This window comes from Aulostomus chinensis, chromosome 21, assembly GCF_037954235.1.
Source record: "Aulostomus chinensis isolate RoL2024-O1b breed Wild chromosome 21, RoL_Achi_v1.0, whole genome shotgun sequence".
Taxonomy (NCBI): Eukaryota; Metazoa; Chordata; class Actinopteri; order Syngnathiformes; family Aulostomidae; genus Aulostomus; species Aulostomus chinensis.
In genome coordinates this window covers 17,465,178-17,481,502 of record NC_141340.1, presented here as the reverse complement: position 1 = coordinate 17,481,502, position 16,325 = coordinate 17,465,178, and the positions used below count along the sequence as shown (strand labels likewise).

Genomic DNA, 16,325 nt, shown 5'->3' with positions numbered 1-16,325 from the left:
GCAGATATGCTTCTGTCAATCAATCCATTTTTCCCAGGCTCTTTTATACTGGGACAACAACTGGTTTAAGAGAATTGCAACTGTGCAGGTGAACTGTCAATCACTGTCAAATATATCCATCTTTGCTAATGTTGTGCATTAGGGTGTTGGTTAAAAAAATGGTTATGAAAAATAATTTAATATGTTGTAAAAATAATTATTAAATCAGTATGATTTCATTTGCATTAAATCCACCTTTGGGGCACCACCCCCGAAAACAGGGACGTAGCCAGTTGACTGAATTCAGTCTTTTAGCAGCACCAACTACATAACACTATTAAGTTGTAAATAATTTCATAGTTGAGTTGATAACTATGAACAGAATTACTTATAAATAGTGGTTAATGTGAAGGATTTTGGAGTTGTTGGCAAAGAAGGGGTTTGCATATTTACTCTTGTGCAACATTAGAAACAAGGCAAGGCAAGGTAAGGCAGTTTTATTTGTAGAGCCCGTTTTCACCACCAGTTTGTCTCAAAGGGCTTCACATGGCATCATAACAACATCCTCTGTCCTTAGACCCTCACATCGACTGAGGAAAAACTCCATAGAAAACCCTTTTAACAGGGAAAAATCTGAGAAACCTCAGGGTGAGCAACAGAGGAGGGATCCCTCACCCAGGACGGACAGATGTGCAGTAGATGTTGTTACAGAGAAGAAAACAGTTTACAATACAAAATGTGGGAAACATGGAAATGTTAATAATAGTTGAAGAAGGAAGCTTCTGGAAGGGGAGGCAGGGAGAGCAAGCCAGCTTGATAGGGGACTGGATGGTAGACTGGTTCATGGGAGGGGAGTGCAGGCCAGTGTAACAGTAGGGAATAAGAGGGGGGGTGGGGGGTGGAGGGGGGGGGGTGATGCAGGCGGCGGTTGGAGCTCTGGTGGATCTGTGGAAACACAGAGAGACTGTGAGACACCAAGGCCAAACTGCAAAGTGCAACAAGTAATGGTAATGACAGTTCCAAAAATGTGCAGGGAGGAGAGGAGGAGAGAGGGGGAGAGGAGAGGAGAGGAGAGGAGAGGAGGAGAGGGCTCCATGTAACCTGATGTGTCCCCCAGCAGTCTAAGCCTATAGCAGCATAGCTATCAATGGTTCAGAGCTACCTGAACCAGTCCTAACTGAAGGCTCTGTCATAAAGGAAAGTCTTAAGCCTGGACTTAAACGTAGTTAAAGTGTCTGCCTCTCTGACCCATGGAGACAGCTGGTTCCACAGTAGAGGAGCCCAGTAACTGAAGGCTCTACCTGCCAGTCTGTTTTTAGAGATACTGGGAATCACTAAAAGACCTGCATTCTGGGAGCGGAGTGCTCTGGTGGGACAGTAGGGACTAATGAGCTCTTTTAAATAGGATGGGGCTTTATCATTGAGAGCCTTATAAGTCAGCAGAAGGATTTTGAAGTTGATTCTAGAGCCAGTGGAGAGAAGCTAAAGTGGGAGAGATGTGTTCTCTCTTCGTAACTCCCGTCAAAACCCTCGCTGCAGCGTTCTGGACCAGCTGGAGACTCTTTAGAGAGTATTTAGGACATCCTGACAAGAGAGTTGCAGTAGTCCAGCCTAGAAGTGATAAATGCATGCACCAGTTTCTCAGCATCACTCTGGGAAAGGATATTCCTAATCTTAGCGATACTTCGCAGATGGAAGAAGGCGGTCCTAGTCACATGCTTTATGTGGGAGCTGAAGGAAAGGTCCTGGTCAAAAATTACTCCAAGGTTCCTTGCAGTTGTACTCGGGGTCAAGGTGATGCCATCTAGAGTAGTGATCCGATTCAAGAGTGTGTCCCTGAGGTGTTTAGGTCCAAACACGATGACCTCAGTTTTATCTGAATTGAGCATTAAGATGTTAGAAGACATCCAGGATTTAATGTCTTTCAGGCAGTCTTGCAGATTAGTAAACTGGCTTGTGTCGTCTGGCTCCATCAACAAGTAAAGTTGTGTGTCGTCCGCATAACAGTGGAAGTTGATCGAGTGCTTCTGTATTATGTCACCTAATGGGAGCATGTAAAGAGTGAAGAGAATCGGTCCTAAAACTGAACCCTGTGGTACACCATATGTAACTCTGCTGTACTCCGAATGGTCATTATTAACATGAACAAACTGAAACCTATCTGATAAGTAGGACTTAAACCATTTTAGGGCAGTTCCTTTAATCCCAATGTCATGGTCTAGTCTCTGTAGCAGGATGCTGTGGTCGATGGTGTCAAATGCAGCACTGAGGTCCAAAAGGACAAGCACAGAGACAAGACCTCTGTCTTAAGCTATGAGAAGATCATTAGAGACTCTGACCAGTGCTGTTTCAGTGCTATGGTGTTCCCTGAATCCAGACTGGAAGGCTTCAAAGAGCTCGTTGCTGTGCAGATGTTTATGTAGCTGCTCCAGGACAACCTTCTCAAGGATCTTGGAGATGTAGGGGAGGTTGGATATCGGCCTATAGTTGGCTAACACATCTGGGTCAAGAGAAGGTTTTTTAAGTAAAGGGTTGATGACAGCCACCTTAAAGGCCTGTGGCACATAACCTGTGACTCAGGAAAGATTAATTTGATTTAATATAGAAGTGTTGACTAGAGGGAAGGCATCCTTAAGTAGGCTTGTTGGGATGGGATCCAGCAGACAAGTGGCTGACTTGGAGGAAGTGACTGCAGAAGTTAATTCTGACAGGTCGATGGGGGAGAAGCTGTCCAAGTATGCACCAAGTCTGGGAGGTGCTTCTATGGGGACTGTAGTCTGTCCTCCATTACTGGCAATCTTTGTTCTAATATTCACAATCTTTTCAGTAAAGAAAGATAGGAAGTCATTACTGCTGAGAGTTGGGGGGATGCATGGCTCAACAGCACTATGGTTCTTGGTGAGCCTGCCCACGGTACTGAAGAGGAACCTGGGGTTGTTCTTATTCTTTTCTATCAGGGACGAGTAGTAAGCGCTTCTCGCATTACGGAGTTCTCCACCAGCACCAAATCAAATTACAGCCCTGGAAACCAATTTGCAATTCTCTAGCCTCTAAAATCAAACTGTTAAAGACCAAGACTGAAGACCCGGAATCAAGCTCAAGGTGGAATGATATAAGAGTCGTGGGGATCACAGAGGGACCGGAACGGGAATCCAGTCAAATTCATGTCAGTCCCTCTGGTAGAGACTCTGTGTACCGATTTCTTTCCCACCCCACCCATTCTGGACAGAGCCCACTGCATCGGGCCGCCCCCCTGGCCCAGGCAATGTGCCGGGTAGGCCTGCTAGACCCAGAGTGTTCATCATTAGATTCCACTGCTACAGTGACAAGAAGTGCGTTCTAAGACAAAGAGGCAGCCAGCCAGAGAGCAGCGTCTTTCATTTTTCCTGATCTGACTGCAGAAACCGCTAAGCAACGCGTTGCAGTCGAGGAACGCAGCCTATATGAGAAGAAAGTCAAGTTCTCCCTTTTGTTCCCAGCTCGCCTCTGAATTGTCCATGATAATGAGAGAAAGTACTTTGATGAGCCAGTCAAGGCCATGCTTGACTTCAAACGGAGATATCTGGAAGAGGAAGAAGAACTTGTTGGGTGAGCTGAGACATCGTAGCCGTAGCCGAACTCAGACATTGAATGTAGTCATTGACTCATCAAGCCTGCTTGAAGGCCATATTCTCTCATCCTGACCTTTGTTTCAGTTGCTGCTCATCGAGGCTTGTTTGATAATGTGTGCTCTTTCTTTAAATTTGTTTTGTTTTATTTTTTAACAAGACTGAAACTACTTCTCACTCCTTGATCTGGGAAACTCTCATGGCCTATCTAAAAGGTTGAATTTTCTCCTTCCCGCCCAAACTGGATGAATGCCAAAAAAAACTAAATTGATCAATTCTATCCGTGAACTAGAGCGACAGTAGGCTACCGACCCCGGGCCATAATTGTACAAACAACACCTCAGCGTACAAACTGGATTCAATTTACATACAAGACATGAAGATCAGATGCTCCAACAGCCACGAGGCAACGATTAAGAGGAAGGTGAGAAAGCAAACCGCCGATTGCCACACAAACTGAAACGGCAAACAGCCTCTCGCTTTATTTCTCAAATTTAAAAATGACTCAGGCAATTTGTTGTCTTCTCCCATCGATATCAACGCAGCGTTTGAATCAGTCTTTTCAACTCTATACAAATCCGATGTCCCAGCAGACACTAATAATATGAGGCAATTTTTTACTACATTACAGACGCCAACACTGGGACGTGAATCTGCTGTAAAATTAGATAACGCCACTAAATCGAACAGAGCAGGTTAAAGCAATTAAAGACACGCAAAACAAAAAATCCCCAGGACCAGATGGGTGTCCAACTGTTTTGTTTGTTTCTTTCAAAAATTCTGTGATAAATTGGCACCAATACTCCAAGACTTATATAATGAATCTTTTAATTTAGGTAAACTTCAACCGTCATTAACTCAGTCTTTAATTTCTTTATTCCTAAGGACCCTACCCAGTGTGGAGCCTGTAGACCTATATTGCCTCTAACTGTTGATGTAAAAGTGCTAGCAAAGGTTTTAGCAAGTAGCATTGACTCTAACCTGACCTAATTCCTGAAACACAGACAGGTTTTAGTAAAGGCTGTTACTCCTTTTTTAAATGTTAGGACATTAATGAAGATCCTCTATTCTGACCAATCCTCGAAGACCCCGCAGGTGGTTACATAGGTAGTCAAGTCAAGTCAGTTTTATTTGTTTCGCGCCAAATCACAACAAAGGTTCTCTCATGACTCTTTACTAGTAGAGCAGGTCCAGTACCTCACTCCTTCAATGAATCTACACCCAACAATTCTCCATCAGCAGCACATCCTGCTACAGTGGTGATGAAAACCTTCCTTTAACAGGCAGGAACGTGGAGCAGATCCAGGATCAGTGGGGACGGCCTTCTGCTTTGACCGATTGGGGGGTAAGAGAGCAGGAGAGCGGGGCAGAGACAAAGACAGATAATGGAGGAAGACAGATATACAGAAGGAAAGAGTGGGACAGAGATAAAGAGAGAGAGAAAAGGAAGAGAGTGATGGACAGACAGGGACGTGAGCAGGTGGAGCTACGGGTGGCAGCTTGAGCCTCTTCAGGTCTGCAGCCTCCACCAGCAGCACCTGGATCAGGATCTGGGATGAGGGGAGCCTGAAGGCTGCAGAGAAGAAGACGAGTTAGTAATATGTATGACTATGATTTATGTATGACACATATAGGAGGACAGAGAGGAGAGAGAGGAGTGAGAAGCCCAGTGCACCATGGGAGATCCCCCAGCAGTCTAAGCCTATAGCAGCATATCTAAGGGCCAGCCTAAGCAGCCCAACTATAAGCCTGATCAAAAAGGAAGGTCTTAAGTCTGCTCTTAAAGGTAGAGAGGGTGTCTGCATCCTGGACTGAAACTGGGAGACGTTTCCACAGGAGGGGAGCCTGATAGCTGAAGACTCTGGCTCTCATTCTACTTTTAGAAACTCTAGGAACCACCAGTAACCCTGCATCCTGGGAGTGAAGGGTTCTAGCTGGGTAATAGGAGACTATGACCTCTGTCAGGTATGAAGGAGCCTGACTGTTGAGGACTTTGTATGTTAGAAGGAGAATTTTAAATTCTGTTCTGAATTTGACAGGGAGCCATGCAGAGAAGCAGTACAGGAGAGACATGGTCTCTTCTACCAGTTCTTAGATAGTTCTACTAGTTAGTTAGATGCTGAAAAGGTCTTCGATTGAGTAGAATGGGACTATCTGTTCTATGCACTAAAAGCATTTGACTTTGTTTATAGCCTCATCACTTGGATTCGTCTACTCTGCACTGAACCCTAAGCCTGTGTACGTACTAACAATGCTCAATCTAAATAGTTTAATAATTTCGTAATTTCACGAGGAGCCCATCAGGGATGCCTGCTTAGTCCCCTCATATTTGCTTAGTATTCCCACACGGATGTTGCTTAATTGGAAACAAAACAATGGTGTTGCACTCCCATTTTCTTGCACTATTATTGGGCAGCAAATACACACAAACTTTTACGTTGGTTCCATACTTCTGAGACTGCCTGGTCTATAATGGAAGAAAAATCCTGCACAGGGACCTCACTTTCTGCTCTTTTATGTTCTCATTACCCCTCTACCAAAGGTTCTCAACAGTCGAAGAACCCCATTTTTTTTTAGCCTCCCTGAAAAGCTGGTTTCAGTTTCGCGGCTATTTTAAATATTCCTCTACTTCAATCTTAGGGCCAGTTACTACAAACCACTTGTTTCCCCCCCATCAGTGACTGACTCAGCTTTCTCACTCTGGAAAAGGGAGGGAATAAGTAATTTTAGTGGTCTGGACCATGAGGGAATTTTCTCCAGATTTGAAACATTAATGGATTTAATACAATCTTCCACAGCAACATCAATCTCTGTACTTTCAGATCCGAAACTTTGTGAAGTCCCCATTCTCAGATTTTCCTTTGGTCCCTGCCCTGTCACCATGGGATGAATTATTTAAACTCAATACTGCACGAACTTCTAATATTTATCTTCCAGATTAGCCTGGGAAGAGGAGTTGGGAAAGAGGTTTTAGGAAGATTGGTGAAGGTAGGCAATTAGTAGGATCAACTCCACTACCTTCTGTGTAAGACTGAGCCTTGTCCAGTTTAAGGTGCTTCCCAGGCTTTATTATTCTACAACCAGACTTTCAGAAATATATCCAGACTTCAGAGTCAGATGCGATCGATGTGGCCAAACCCTGCCAAATTTAGTCACATGATTTATTCTCACCCCAAATTACAACCATTTGGGAATCTTTTTTTTTTTTTTTTTCGGACTCTGTCCTTTATCTGGGACATAGACCTGCACAACCCTGTCCTCACAGCTCCATTTTTGGAGTACCAAGTTCTCTACTTAATTTAAAGACTAGTCAGCGAGATGTGATAGCTTTTTCTTCTCTTATAGCGTGGAGAAGAATCCTTTTGTCTTGGAAGTCCACTTGTCCCCCAGCATGAAACTCCTGGCTAGATGACATGTTGCAATTTATTCAACTTGACAAAGTTAAATTTACGCTCAGGTGGTCCTCTGGGAAATATTTTGGGAATGTCAACCATTTTTGTCATATGTACAGAACATGTCCAGACTCCCGGAGGAGCCCCCTGGTTCTTAACATCTCTAGATGACTTTTTCTCTCCTTCGCAGTTTCACCCTTCTTTCATCAACTTTCCTTTTTGTTGCACTCTCCACTATTGTGTCTATCTCTACCTTTCCATACAGTCCATTCTCTTTGCTTCCTTCTATTTCTTTCCTTATACTTTGTTCTCCCACTGTTTCCCTTCCTTTCAATACCATCTTCTTGTCCCCTCTGAGCAGTCCCCTCTGTTTCGTTTTGTTCTTTTCTTCTTGAACCTATTTTACATCTTTTGCTCCTTTCTCGTTTTCTCTTCTCCTCTTCATGTATTATTTCATCATTGGTATCTCTACCCCTACTGGGCTATTACTCATCAATTGAGACCTATGCAGCACTGCCACCCCTCTCGACTACACCCTGCATTTGCACAATATGTATGCTTGCATTGTCAGTATTTTTGTTTGTTTGAAGAATATAATAAAAGATGTATGATAAAAAAAGAACCACCAACAATATTTAATATGTATTTACAAAATAAAAGACAAATACACAGTACAGCTTAACTACTGCTCTAACTAAAGAACTTAACAACCAGGAAGAGTGTGTTCCTATGAGCAGTTGAGTGTGTGAAAGAAGGAATGTCTTTGTCTCTGTGTGTTCATGTGTATGTAGTGCAGGGATGAACAGAGTGGTCTGAGACAAAGAAGAGTGTGGATGGAGTGGGATGTTTTCACCTCACAACAATGAATAGTTAGACTGGAGAACAAACAAGAATAGGGGTGTGTGTGCCACAGTGCCAGGTTAGGAAAGAGGGTGGTTAGTTTGCATGCAAAGACTGTGTGTCTGTATGGAACACCGACACCAAATTCCTCACTACCGGTGATCACTACTCTAGAGATTAAACAACAGTTCATGTAAATCAACAGTCATGAGGGAAACAGTCTGTTTAACTGTCCTCAAACATAATCTTGTGTCCTGAATGCTGTGTTTTTGCCCAGTGGTGTTACCAGTTCAAGTTTTGCTTAGCCGGTGAGCTGTCAGTCCACTGATGAACCGAGAAGGGATGATTCTGTTGTCTAGAGATTTGATCTGGTCAGTTACAGTGCCGTGCTAGGGGATTCTCCAAGTCTAGTTAGTAGCTTGGTTCTACATTGGTGCTCCTGTGCTGTCAGAGTTCTAGTAAGCTAGTAGGCAGTGTGTCGCGACTTGCACTGAGTTAACTCTTGCACAGCTGATTCAGGCATGCTCTGGTGTAGCGGCCGTAAAAAGAATCCGGTGCAGGATGTTGCATGTGCACACTGCAGAGAGCTTGAGTGAACAGTACCACTTGTAGTCAAGTTGGAAAAGAGAGAGAGAGATTCTCTGGTTCTGTTATCCACCTGATGACATTATCGGTCACAGACAACAGTGACCAATGGCAGCTGCACACTGGGGGGCCTGGGCTAGATTGGCATCAAGGTGGGAAATAGGGCTCAACCAAATGGATTCTTTTGGGGCTGATGGCAATTTTGATATTAGGGAATGAAAAATTCCAATAAATGATATATTAGCCGTTTACATTTTTCTTTTTCATTTTTCATATAAAAATGGCAGAATTCCTTCTTTGGACGGTTTAAATACAGTTCCAAACACTTGTTACAAAGATCTAAATTGAAGGGCAGCACCCACCATCATCTGTCTCTCTGACAGTGTCAACATTTACAAAGTATTACATTTACTGAAGTAGAATTCATGGTCGGGCTGGTAGTAGTGTGCATTACATTGCGTCGTTACATCTGTCATGGTGCCGTGACTGACTGGATTAATAAGTTTGGCAAGGTCGCTAATGTTTCAGCCTGGTTATCTTAAAAGGTGCACTAAGCCTTGTTGCATGGTTTCAGTGCAATTTGATTTTTGTCTCAAAGCACAGGCATCTCCCCTTGAGCCACTAGCTGCATTGTGACAGACACAACGACGCACCTCATGGGAAACTGGAAATTTATTAAGCTATTTTTGTATTTCATACACGAGTTATTATAAGCTTTCCATTGAAGCAAATTTCTGGGTTTTCGTATGCAGGCGTTGTTGGCTTTTCAGTACCGTACACTACTTCACTGTCACTCTGTGGGGTTGCTGTGGAGCGCGACATGAGAGGAATTGGAGCGCTCTCTACTGGATACACAAGGAAGAAAAACACCATATTAACGGGATTTTTTTACTGAAAGTTATGTGTTAAAATCGGTGTCAATCGGCCAACTCGGCCGGTCTATCAAGCGGTTGGGCCCTAACGTGAAATGGCTGGGGCTTCTGGGAAATAGAGTCCCCCATGAGGCCCAACACTATTATGACCTTACAGTACATTTAATCTTAAACTTCTTTTCAGCTCTATTACCCTGTTCTATTTGCTAATGTGGTAAATATTTATATCCATGTCCACAAAAAGCTATGAGATGTCAGACAGGCACACATACACACACAGCACAGTGCCTGGAGTTGTCGACTCAAGTAGTCCATTTGAGTTCCAAATCAAATAAACTCTAAAATCCCATCCTCTTGCAGGTCCTCAAGGCATAAAGCCTGTCATCAAATTCAGTTTGACCTTTTGGAGAGCTGCTGAGGAGCCTACGACGCCAAGCTACCATTTTCCATTGCCTGAGTGGAACAAGGAAGCAGCCCACCAGAGCCATGCCTGCCTTGGCCACTGGAGCTATCCACGAGACAGGTACCCGACAGCCAAGACCAAAACAAATGTTGCTTTCTATTAAATGAACTGAAAAGCTATGCTATAATTTAAGTCTGATGGTTTTGGGAAAATACCTAATTGTGATTTGTCTGACAGATTTTGCAATTATGATTTGATTTGCAATTAAATATTCTAAAATCCAGCAACAGTCCAGTTCTCAGTGTCAAGGATTACCTCATGAGATATAGAGCTAACAATTCTGGCAAAAATAAACTAACTTGTGCAGCATGTTTTATGATTTTATAGACATTGTAATCTTATAATTTAGAGCTACTTTACCGCTGACATTGCTCTATTTTATGCATTCTTTGTTTTATAGCTTTCATTTTTAGCGCATTCAGTTGCTGGTGCACGGCAAAGAGCCCTGCTTCTAACTGCTAATGAATGTCTGATTTGTTAATCTTATGGGATTTTGAAGATCAGAATCAATCATTTTCTGGGATCAAGTTACTCAAAGAATCATTTCAGCCTGAAAATGCTGCCCCTGCTTTTCTATGCCCCTGATGAAAGGAAAAAGACAACTTAGTGATGTGGACCAGGGGTTTGGGGATTACCAGCACTACCATGTCCTGTGTTGGCTGGGAAGAAGCCACTGAAAACACCTCTCTTTTTGTTTGGCAGCTGACTAAGGTTGAATGTGTCCTCCCACCCACTGTCAGCCTCGAGTTTTTCCCTTTGAACAATGACCATGTTGTCTCTGGTATTCCGTTGTGTTCAGTCTGACCTTTGTTTTTCGATGTCATCACGTGTGATCATTATTCTTTCCCGTTTCTGTCCGGCTCCACAGATACTGGTTCAAGTATGTCTGTCGTTTTCTCTTTTTTTCTGAGGGCCCAAAATCTCTCAACATAATGTTTGAAATATTGATATGCTTACACACACACACACACACACACACACACACACACACACACACACACACACCCTCGTGTCTGGCAAGCTTTGCAAGGGAGTTCAGTCAATCTTTCAGAACCTTGGAGAAAACAAACAAAAAAAACAGGCCGTTCTTACCGGTCGGTTTGCGTTTCTGTAGAATTTAGAACCCTGAGCATCAGGCCTGCACAGTCCAACACATAAAGTCATGGACAGACTGATATATTTGTCTCAAAACAGTCTATGTGCCCTGAGCAAGGCGATTATTGTGAGTGTGTGAATGAAGTACAAGCAAAGATCATCTGTTCAGATCAGATCTCTCTCCACCACATATTGACTGGAAAGCCTGTTAATGAAAGGCATGTAGTGATAAGCAGCAGGCTTGATTCTACTAACAACACAAGCGTGCAAGCAGAAGTGATTGGAGAGTAGTAATGTTCATTAAAAGAACTGGCAGACCCGGATATTCCTTATGGAATGAGGTCACATAGCATTTATAAAAGCAGGTGAGGGTTGTAAGTACTGGAAAGATAAAGCACTTGACATCTTGGAATTTGGTTTTTTTTTTCAGAATAACACTGACAAAAAGAGAGACTGATAAAGGGTAGCTGATTTTATTTTGAAGGCATATGGAACTGATTTAAAGGCAACTCTTGCTAACCTGGTCTCACGGTAGACAGCACTCACGGTACAGACGATTGCGTGCACTTCGTTCAGTTATTTGGTGAAGGCGCTTGCTGTGATTGATGCACAAACAAATCTGTCAAGGCCTGGGCTACGTTTCAGTTGTCAAAGATGAGGTAATGCCGGCTCGCTCAGGTGCTCGAGTGGTTAGAGCGTATGTCGCATACGCAACCGACCCCGGTTGGAATCCCGGCCAGAGGTAATAATGTACAATGATAATTCTCGTGTTCACGTGACAATATTTTGCAAATGTCGAGTCTTGAGAGCCAAACCTTCATCAGACTGTGCAACCAGCTAAAATAATGGTCGCACCTGTTTGACTTGTATAAAGTCAGCCCAGAGCCCCGATTAGCACGGCGTATAAATAAACACTGTGAAAGTTGTAATGTCACGTCAAGGGTCATATTTGACAGTGCAAACACTGCTTTGTTAAATTAGTCCCTGTAATTTCCTTGTCTTGCAATACTTCTGAAAAACCTCAGAGTTTGTTGACCCATGTAACTAGCAATTTGATGCATATCATGTTTAATGCATTTCATTGTCTGGGTTTTTTTGTGTTTTACTTAAAAAGTATCTCTGAAAAACACTGTTATTTTCTCTGACCGATATGTAGTTTTTGGCATGAGAGGGGAAGTACTTTTTGGCATTTAAGGTGGTCACTTCCTCTGTATGCGAAGCTTTGGAGGCCCTGGCCTCTCTGATTTCACTCAGCCATCCTGCACAATATCCTACTGGTCATCAGGACCTTGGGCTTGGGCAAGTCCAGTACTCGCCACAACAGAACATGATGGTCCGCTGCCAGGTCGTCTACACACACACACACACACACACACACACACACACACACACACACACACACACACACACTCGCCACACGAGAGGATCCAGAATAGTCTGGTCAAACAAATCAAATGAAGCTGGCCAGCCATGTAAGAAACAAGATGGTCCACACTTAAGTGGTGGGGAGTCGGCATAATTTTTCTTTCTTTTTTCTTCTTCCGTCTCTTCCTTCTACTCTCCCCCTCTCATACTGACTCTCTGTGTTGGGAAGTTTCTGATGTTACAGATGTGGCTTTACATTTGCAGCTGGATTTATTTCACTTCTTCTTCATAAAGTGCAGACAGTGATTTTACCACCACCTTGTCTGGTTTTTGTTTTGGATCCTTTCCTCTCTCTGTCAGTCTCAGTTCATTCTCCTTGCTTGTCCACACATAGATTCTTATATTTAATTTCAGCCTTGTGGAGTCCTTGTTTAGCCTGTGGCTCTTTTCTTTGTTGTTGTTTGAAATTGGGTTTTCTGTGGGTTACAGGGTTCATTATGACGTATTGACCCCAGATGCACACTCTAGGCAGCGTGTAGCTCAGACAACACTGGACACGAACTGCAACCTGCATACCTGTGGGTGTGTGTGTGGTTGAAAAGGGGAATGATTGGCTTGGTGAAGACACACCAGGTGTACCAGAGTATTTTTGCCAGATATCCGGCTACTTCAGCTTCTTTTAGCTAGCCAGAATTGGAATTAGAAATTTATTGATCCTCAGGGGAATTTCTTTTGTTTCAGGGGCTCTCATTCAATTGCAGAGAATATAGAATAAGATAAAGATAACTATCCTTTTATCCATCCAGTCCTTTTGCTTATCCTGTTAAGGGTCATGGGGGGTGGAGCCTATCCCAGCAGCCTTCAGGTGAGAGGCGGGGTTCACCCTGGACAGGTCACCAGTCCATCACAGGACCAACACATAGAGACAGACAACCATTCACACTCACAGTCACACCTACGGTCAATTTAGAGTATCAATCAGCTTCGTCCCCTCTTGATGTCTTTGGACTGTGGGAGGAAGCTGGAGTACCAGAGAGAACCCACACAGGAACAGGGAGAACAAGGAGACTCCACACAGAAAGATCCTGTGATGGAGCTGGGACTGGAACCTGGAACCTTCTTGCTGTGAGGGGACAGTGCTGACCACTGCACCACCGTGCTGCCTTAAAGACAACTAATAAAATATAAATATTTGTAAAAAGATGTAAAAATATGAATATGAAAAAAAATACACAAAAATGTGAAGTATATATAGAAAGGGTTATGAAACTGCATCATCATATCACATGACGTATTTAATCATATAAATAAAAACAATGACTGAATAGTTGATTGGTATTAATCCAGGGTCAGTCTCGTGATTGGTTGTTGCTCAGAGGGAGGAGTTATAGAGTTGGATGGCCACAGGAAGAAAAGCTTTCCTGTTGCACACTGGTGCAATGAGGCTTAAATGAGTTGGAGTCTCTTGGCGCCTCCACCTTAAGCCTACTGCCCCGGTGTGCCACTGCGTAGAGGACAGTACCAGCCACCACCGACTCATAGAACAGCTCCATCATCAAACAGCCGATAGTGAAGGACCTCAGTTGCCTCAGTAAGAGGAGATGGCTCAGGGTCTTCCTGTAGAGGGCCTTTATATTCTTAGCCCAGTCCAGTATTGTCAAGGTGTATTCCCAGGTATATGTAAACCTCCACAATGTTATAAACCTAAGCTGGAGTTTCCACACTCTTCACTAGAACTGAAGAAGCCTCTCGGATGAGAGGTGAAACGTCTTCAAGATAAACTTACGTCCAGTTGACCAGATTTTACTTCGTTTCGAGTCATAAATGTTCCTCTGCTGTGAGCTTGCGGGCCGCAAGTTGAACTCATTTTCACGTGGCAGCTCTGATTATGATGTAGGGGTTTGAGTCTTGGGGCTTTTCTTGGGTGTAAGCCATATGAACCGCCCTCTGCATGGGGCTGCACTTTTAAGGTGTAACCCGGTAAAATGGGTCATTGCCAAGTTGAAAACCAGGACCAGAAGCGTCCACTCCCGCTCTGTACAGTACAAATTCAAGGACTATTTTCTCACCAAGGGTTGTACCTCTCCTCTGCTTGAGGGCCCTGTGTTAGAGAGAGAACAATTGATGGGAAGGGGGCATAAAAATCAGAGAAAACATTTTCGTTGCACGCAAGTTTGTCGATGCCACTTGAGAGCACAACGAATCATCAACGTTTGGATTATTTTTACAGGAAGAGAAAAGTCCGATTCTGGAGTAAAAACTCAAATTTTTGACTCATTCAGCATATTGCGTGAAATTAACCCCAGTTTACACAAGGATTTGGGATTAAAACTGGGAAGATGTATATTTCATTTCAGGGACCTTCAGCTCATCTGGTTCCCTTTACTTTAAACTTCCAATACCATGCCATGCTTATCCTGTGTTTCTTCTCCCTCCTTTGAGGTCTGTATGAGCTGCTGGCAGCTCTGCCCTCCCAACTGCAGCCTCATATCAGCCACCCTGAGGACAACACCTTCCTGCATGATATGTTTGGGGAGAGAAGCCTACGATCCCTGGTCAAGGTAGGAGCGTGAATAAAACTTTCATGCATCCCACGTGCACTCGTTGATTTGTAACACTGATGTTTTCATCACTCATTAAACACGTGGATGACCTTTTGTATCATGAGACAGACTAGGCACCAGACATTTTGGTGACAGTTTTTTGTGAAAAATGACGGGGAATGTGAGGGGGCACTCTGAAAATCATCACCTTGAGAAAACAAATGCTGTCTGGTTTCACATAAATCTTGACCTGACTTTTTTTTTGGGGGGGGGGGATTATTATTTTTAATTCAGATACAGAGACAATTAAAGTTGCAAGCAGCATTGTCACGGGGCTTCGCATCCTCACGGCCATTGGGGCAAAGTAGAAAAATGTGTCCCAAATCCAACGATGTCGGCTGGAAAGTGGTGAGAGCTGTAGTTCAGGAGTGAGAAGCCTCAGTCTGACACAAAGCGTCAGTGCAGAGCCGAGAGCTGTGCCTTTAAGGGCCCCTCCCCCGCTGCTCTCTGGCACCTATGAGAGTGAGCGGAGAGGAGAGGAGCTTTTGAGGGGTCTTTGTGTGAGTAAAGTTCATAAATACCATGACTGTGGCCAAGAGTTGCATATCATATCACATTTTTGTTGGAAATCCAGCGATGTAATTTGTCAAGTGGTGCGAGTTATAGTTTAGAAATGAGAAGTGTCAGTTTGAGACATGAATTATCTGAGGAGACGGTCTCCCCGTAGGGTTACCTTGTGGGTGAAGTGTGTCTCTCCTCTACGTTCCGGGCAGGCCTTTTTCAATACCAAGGTGGTTTAGTCCTAAAAGCTGCTCAGCGTCTGTACAAAGACAAAGACCTTCTGTCTGCACGTGTGTGTGTGTGTGTGTGTGTGTGTGTGTGTGTATGTGTGTGTGTGTGTGTGTGTGTGGAAGGATCGGTAAATGAGGTGTTAAGAGACATGAGACGATTAATACGAGAGAATTTGAATTAAAATCCGACTCCTTTTTTTACTTTTCATTTGAACATTCCGAACAAGAAGCGGCATGTTACCATCTTTTTGCACCTTGCGCTGTACTTCCAGCCGCTACAATAGGTCGCCTACGCCAGGTTATCTGGTTGTCAAAATAATTCCTGATCGAAGTAATCAAAAATCCTTTCAAAAAATGATGACGGTATTCTAAATGTATTTATATTTGCCAGGAAGTGGGAAGTACGCACGTGTCATCAGAGAGATGGATTCTTCTCTCTGTGTTTTTCACAACTGTCACATTTATGAATTTAAACCACCCCTGCACTAAAGGTCAGTCACAGGCATCTGCTTGTGCTGATGAAGAGGGTTTTTTTTGAAAAGTCTCTTAATTTCTGAACCCCCTCAGCTGGTTATTTGTTGCAGCTCCCTTTCCTGTGTTAAACTGTACAGGAGCTGTATAACAGATGTATATTCTTCATTTGTGCAGGGTTATAGTTTTTGTTTTTGTTTTTGAATTTTGAGTGAAATATACAGCTCTCCATCTGTCTGTTTTGGCGGTGGGTCATCTAGTGCAGGCTCCGCCCCTTTCAAGTAAACAGGGACACAAGCAGGTGAGGAAATACTGGTTCTC

The 16,325-nt window shown here is 43.5% G+C and overlaps 1 protein-coding gene across 2 annotated transcripts in view; it reads left to right on the top strand.

Annotated features, from left to right (window-relative positions):
* mpp7a (MAGUK p55 scaffold protein 7a) overlaps positions 1-16,325 on the top strand; it is a 123,238-nt gene that overhangs the window by 16,057 nt on the left and 90,856 nt on the right. For both annotated transcript variants that reach the window (XM_086192125.1, XM_086192124.1), the window contains exons 2-3: positions 9,637-9,799; positions 14,642-14,760. In XM_086192125.1, coding sequence (XP_086048251.1) covers positions 9,763-9,799; positions 14,642-14,760 — 156 coding nt within the window. In that variant the 5' untranslated portion in view covers positions 9,637-9,762. The remainder of the gene's footprint in view (positions 1-9,636; positions 9,800-14,641; positions 14,761-16,325) is intronic.